Below are 5,598 nucleotides of genomic sequence, written 5' to 3'. Positions count from 1 at the left end.
TTCCCACCAGCTAAGCTGAATTACTTGCTATCTCCGCAGCTGTCATTGAGGGATTTCAAACCCAGTCAGCTTGAAGTGTGTCCTGCATCACCAAGTCACCCCAGAATCAAAATGACTCATTTAAAGTGGCAGGCAGCTCAATCTATGAATATGTTTGGTATCTATCTGACTATGCCTATTAGTTGCATGAGTTTACACACCCAATCATTTGAAAGAGGCTCCTTAAAACGACTTGTGTATAATACCGTTTTTTACGTGTATTATTAAATAAATATTTCTTTCATTGATGTCATTCTGTTTTGGTGCCCCAAAACAAAATTATTTTAAGACACCACAATTGCATGTCAACACAGTACACAAAAACAAATTATTAATGTAATTATAATTCCAACACGGGTGATCGTGTTTCATGATGGGAGTCAACAAAGCGTTAAGCGTTTTCACTCTCCCCCTTCAATCGTTTAGAAGCTGCACAATAGCCCACTAACACCCCCAGCCTCTCCGTGGAAGTGGAAGGTAAGCCGAGCCACTTCCGTCTTCCATCCTGCTTGAATTAGTCATGAGCTATCCGAGACGTCAATCGCTGGTCGTGCGTACGCCGGATCGCCGACCTGGCACAGGCCTGTGCCCACAGTGCTACAGCTCCCCTTACCCAGGTCATCTTTTTACATATTAAATGAGCGTGTGGCTGGCTCAGGAAAGCACGTGTCAGAACCACAAGGACAAGGGGCGGCGGCCGTAATAAGTACGACCCTCTTGTGTTATCCTTAAAGGTGGCGCTGATGGATCCCCTGTGTCCAATGAATAAAGTAGACTCAAAGTAAAGCTGATACTGTCGGGTCCTTTGTCGCTGCACCTTGTCGTCACTGGACCATTTTTTGTGGCTATCTTTTTGTTATTGTGGCTAAGCGATGCTACCAGCGCCCCAAAGGCACATCATGAATTCTTTGTGAAGGAATAGGGAAGACATAAAGTGGTTTTAAGTAAAAATATTAATAAAAGCCTGAAACTATTGTTATAAATGGTTTATTATTGTAAAATAACATACCACACATTCATTTTGTATTGTGGGATAATTATGTACTCATAACTCTGTATTGTAAGAATTACATTAATTGTTCAGAACGGCCAAGATGAAGCTCATTTGAAACCTCATTTTAAATCGTCCAATATATCTATGACCTATATTGCACATTCTGTCAGTTGGAGTCACGGAAACCGGCCTATACACGGACAGTTAAACCCTCCGTTAAACCTTAGCTCCAACCTCAACTGGGAGACCAGTGAAACCAACTTCATTCTTTATAGGCAGCCTCAAAACTCGTGACCCTCCTCACAATAACGCTAGACCCATTAAGAAAGGCCACCTAGAAAGGTATCAAGGTGATAGGACACTTCCTTCTTCAGCTTCAAGGACATGTGTTCTTTGTCTCTTTGTGACACGCGGCCCTCCATAAAAACCGACCAATCGCTGTAGCTTTAGCTGTCGTAGGACCATCTGCCACGCGGTGATAACGGCTGGATAAAACCCCCCAAAGGACACATAAGGGCAGAGTCCAGACTCAACAAAAGCTGTATAAAACAGCTGAATGAATGCCGCCATAGCCTACCTCTATATAACACCACAGCCAAACCTTAGTCTTTAATGGAGCCATGTTAGCTTAGCATCGCACTAGGCCGCGGTTGCCGGGGAAGCGTCTTTGGTTGGCATGGGCTTTTTGCTGCCAAAAAAGGATAAACTCTTCCCGGATTGTATGGTTAACTCAGCTCTAACCCAGTCTAAGATTTGTGCCGAAGATGACAACTATGTCATGGCTTGTAGCTTCTCTGGTATGTAATACTTTGAATAGACTTGGAATTAAACAAGCAATTTTGACTCTGTGTGTGTGTGTGTGTGTGTGTGTGTGTGTGTGTGTGTGTGTGTGTGTGTGTGTGTGTGGTGTGTGTGTGTGTGTGTGTGTGTGTGTGTGTGTGTGTGTGTGTGTGTGTGGAGCCGGTGCTGGCCGTTAAGGTGACTCGAAATCAACTTGCGCCCTGAAAGGTCTTCCGAGCGGGGGGGGGGGGGGGGCTCCAGCGTGCATTGTCCTGCGTACTACGATGACAGTTTTAGGGGCGCCCTGGCGATTGCTCCCGCGCCCCTCCCTTCTCCGTTTGTTTCGTATATTTTAATTGACAAATTAAGAGCTTCCCCAACGCATTTGCCGCCCTAGGCGGTCCGCCTAGGTCGCCTATGCCGAGCGCCGGCCCTGTGTGTGTGTGTATGCGTGTGTGTGTGTGTGTGTGTGTGTGTGTGTGTGTGTGTGTGTGTGTGTGTGTGTGTGTGTGTGTGTGTGTGTGTGTGTGTGTGTGTGTGCGCGCGCGTGTGTGTGTGTGTGTGATATTTACCTTTGATGGGAATCAGGTGAGATCCTCAAACTATGTACCCCTGGGTGGGGTGGGGGGGGGGGGGAGAGGGAGAACAGTATGTTAGTAGGATTGTCAGTTAAGTTTTTTACGAATGTATTCATATAATCATCATAAACATCTTCTATCTTCTATCTTATTACAATCTTTTCCAACATGAACACACTGAACAAAAATAATTAGATGCGCCATGATGCATGATGTTTTGACATCTGACACACACCTGTGCACATTTATATATTAGCGGGCGGGCGAGAGAGAGGGAGGGAGGGAGGGAGGGAGGGAGGGAGGGAGGGAGAGAGAGAGAGAGAGAGAGAGAGAGAGAGAGAGAGAGAGATTTAGATCGAGACGGCCAGGGAGAGACGTAGAGAGCGAGGGAGTGAGCAAAAGACAGTGAGACAGACAGACATAGAGGGGAGGAAGTGTATAAACAAGATTACAGAGAGCCATTTACCCTCTAGGCCATGGGACACCAGGAGCTGCAGGTTTCTGCGAGAGGGGAAACTTCGGACAGGAAGTCCCGCGTTCTTTCCTTTCCTTCCCCAATCACCTCTCTTCCCCGCAGGCTTATTGGTGGAATAGAGGACACAGACGTGTTGGGAGTACTCCCTGTCCTTTCCCCTCAGAAAGTCGGGCAGATCGTTGACCTGCGGTGGAAGAACACAGAGAATGGCTTTGTTAAAGGCAAGAGTTTGACCATTGACATCATCGGTCTAGGATTCACATACAAGTTCAACATGCATATGAGGCAGTGCTCTCTCATGTAAGAAAATGGGGGGTCAGTTCCCCTTGAAAGTACTGATTCCTCAGTGGTGTACATGATGACACACACATTCTGTGACTGTGGGACAGATTGTTCAGCCTTGACTAGGCCGCTTCGTCCTCATCATTCTCCAAGGCCCAAACGTTCAGTATATCCAGATTAAAGCTTTATATTCATCGTTACTTATCTTAAAGTGTGATTAGCCATTACAAGCCGAAAATCTGCCTTAGCCTGTGCCCTTGTGACCTCACTAGTGGGCGTGTCCACCTAGATTTATGCTGGATGGATAGATATTCAAACGGCTTGTAATGGCTAATCACACACGCACACCTGGTGGCCTGAGATCACCCCTTTAGCCCCTAACAATAGATGGGTTTATGCAACGTCTTACTATAAAACGTGTGTAAAACATTTACCGCTGCTCATAATCTAAACCAAAACCCCTAACTGAAGAAAGCCCTGTTTTCAATTCTACATTTGTGAATGCACCACTTTGAGACTACGGTAGAGGATTGGAATCATTGTCAATCCTTGAGATGAAGCAGAGGTCAAGCGGGTAATCTACAGCACTAATAGCAACAGCCAGTATTCTTGACAGAGCAAGAAGACAGGCTTACCTGTAATCCCTGCCCTATAGCGGACATAACGAGGGCCAGGTTAATTAGCCACGTGCACGCAGTTTGTCACTGGTGGTTACTTGGCGGTCACCCATGTGTGACCCGTTGAGATAGGATATTGTGTTTTTCTCATTAATTAGGTAATGGAGCTTTTGATTTTACAGCTTATTCCTGTACTGTTTCTGCGATAATCGGAAGGAAAACTATATGAAGACATATGTCAGTTTGTGTGTGTATGTGTGTGTGCGTGTGTGCGTGCGTGTGCGTGAGTATAAGTAGACAAAACCAACTTCTTTCTTTCCATAATCTATCCATTTCAATTGTGGAATATACATATATACAATCACTACAGGAGATGGAGATGGAGCATTTTTGGGGTCATAATTCTAAAACTGTGAGCCTCTTGTATGAATAATAACATTAACAATCAAATGCATTTAGTTCCTACAATTTCCTCATTCGAACCCTTAATATCTTCCTAAACGTCCTGAACGTCATTGGTACCGAGGCCAAAATCCGTCTGGAGTTTGAGGTGAAATAGGCAACATTTTGAATAAGGGTTGTAAATATTGGCTTGCATGGTAATTGAGATGCATTTTAGCAACAATAGAGTCTCCATTTGTACAGGGGATAGAGATGACATTCTTTTATCTTATCTATTGTGTGTGCGTGTCGACAGTTTCCAATGTAAAGAAATTACTGTATACATATTTAATTTCTTACTCAAATTCAATGTTTTACTTTTTTTTTGCATATTGAAATTCCTATTGCATTTACTTTCTGACGTAACACAAAGTACAGTATATCCCGTCTGGGATCAAAACAACCTCATCTCATTTTGAAATTATGAAAAAAGAGAAGATAGAAGAGTAGAGCGAGTAATTGCTATTGGATTTACTAGATGAATGGGTTACTGTCTAGTAGCAATTTATCTTCTTAAAGATTATCAAAACAAAGCAATTTACATAATTTAAATTGCATTGCACTGAGCGGTCATTTATGGATGAGAGGATGGATGGATGCAAATCAAAACTCTGCACGTTTAAATTTTGAATGACATTGACACGTTCTCATATGGTTCTAGCAATCGACCGAGATACAGAAGATGACTTTTGAGGGAGACCCACTCACCAGGGCAATGTTCCTAATCTGGCTGAAACTGAGGACCGCCGTGAGCTTGCGAGGGGGGTACTCCGCCAGGTACACGCACTCGTCGCTCAGGATCACGTGCATGTAGACCTTGTTAACCGCCTCGGAGATCACCACGCACGGCTCGTAGGCCCGGATCCGCTCATAGACGCCCCGCTCCGTGTTCCTCTTCAGGAAAGAGTCAAGTTTGCTGTTCCTTCGGGAGAGTGCGTCCACGGAGCTCACTCGGGCCATGGTGTGCGCGTGAGGGCGCACCGGCTGCCTCCACTTTCATCAAAGGAAGTCGCGTGTGAGTTGTCCCGGGATGGGGTTCGGTACGTCCTGAATAAACTGACAAGTATTTATTTTGATTACTGTGAGATGAACGCGTCCAGTTGCGCGCTCCAATTAGCGCAATGGACAAGCGCCTCTCCCAAGTTGTGATACAACCTCATCGGCCCGGGCGCATGGAGAAGCCTATTGGCTAGTTACACCGAGATCTCTGATTGGCCCATCACTCCTGGCCTGGGGTATCCGATGCCAGTAGGATTATTTACAGCGGAATGACTATAAAATAAATGCACTTTGGGTACCTTGAAAAGTGCTATATCAAGTACATACATAATTATTAGTGTGAATGCAGTATCAGCATTCACACTCTAGATATGTTATATGTAGTATGTTATT

General features: G+C 44.9%; 1 protein-coding gene across 1 annotated transcript in view; it reads right to left on the bottom strand.

Moving 5' to 3' along the window:
* The window catches only part of c19h12orf56 (chromosome 19 C12orf56 homolog), a 14,694-nt gene extending 9,327 nt beyond the window's left edge, over positions 1-5,367 (bottom strand). The window contains exons 1-3 of the mRNA XM_030341530.1: positions 4,915-5,367; positions 2,858-3,050; positions 2,386-2,425 (exon numbers count right to left, since the gene is read on the bottom strand). Coding sequence (XP_030197390.1) covers positions 2,386-2,425; positions 2,858-3,050; positions 4,915-5,166 — 485 coding nt within the window. The 5' untranslated portion in view covers positions 5,167-5,367. The remainder of the gene's footprint in view (positions 1-2,385; positions 2,426-2,857; positions 3,051-4,914) is intronic.
* Between the last annotated feature and the right edge of the window lie 231 nt (positions 5,368-5,598).

The sequence above is a fragment of the Gadus morhua genome, chromosome 19 (assembly GCF_902167405.1).
Source record: "Gadus morhua chromosome 19, gadMor3.0, whole genome shotgun sequence".
Taxonomy (NCBI): domain Eukaryota; kingdom Metazoa; phylum Chordata; class Actinopteri; order Gadiformes; family Gadidae; genus Gadus; species Gadus morhua.
Note: the sequence above shows the minus strand (reverse complement) of the source record. Positions and strands in the feature narration are given on the sequence as shown.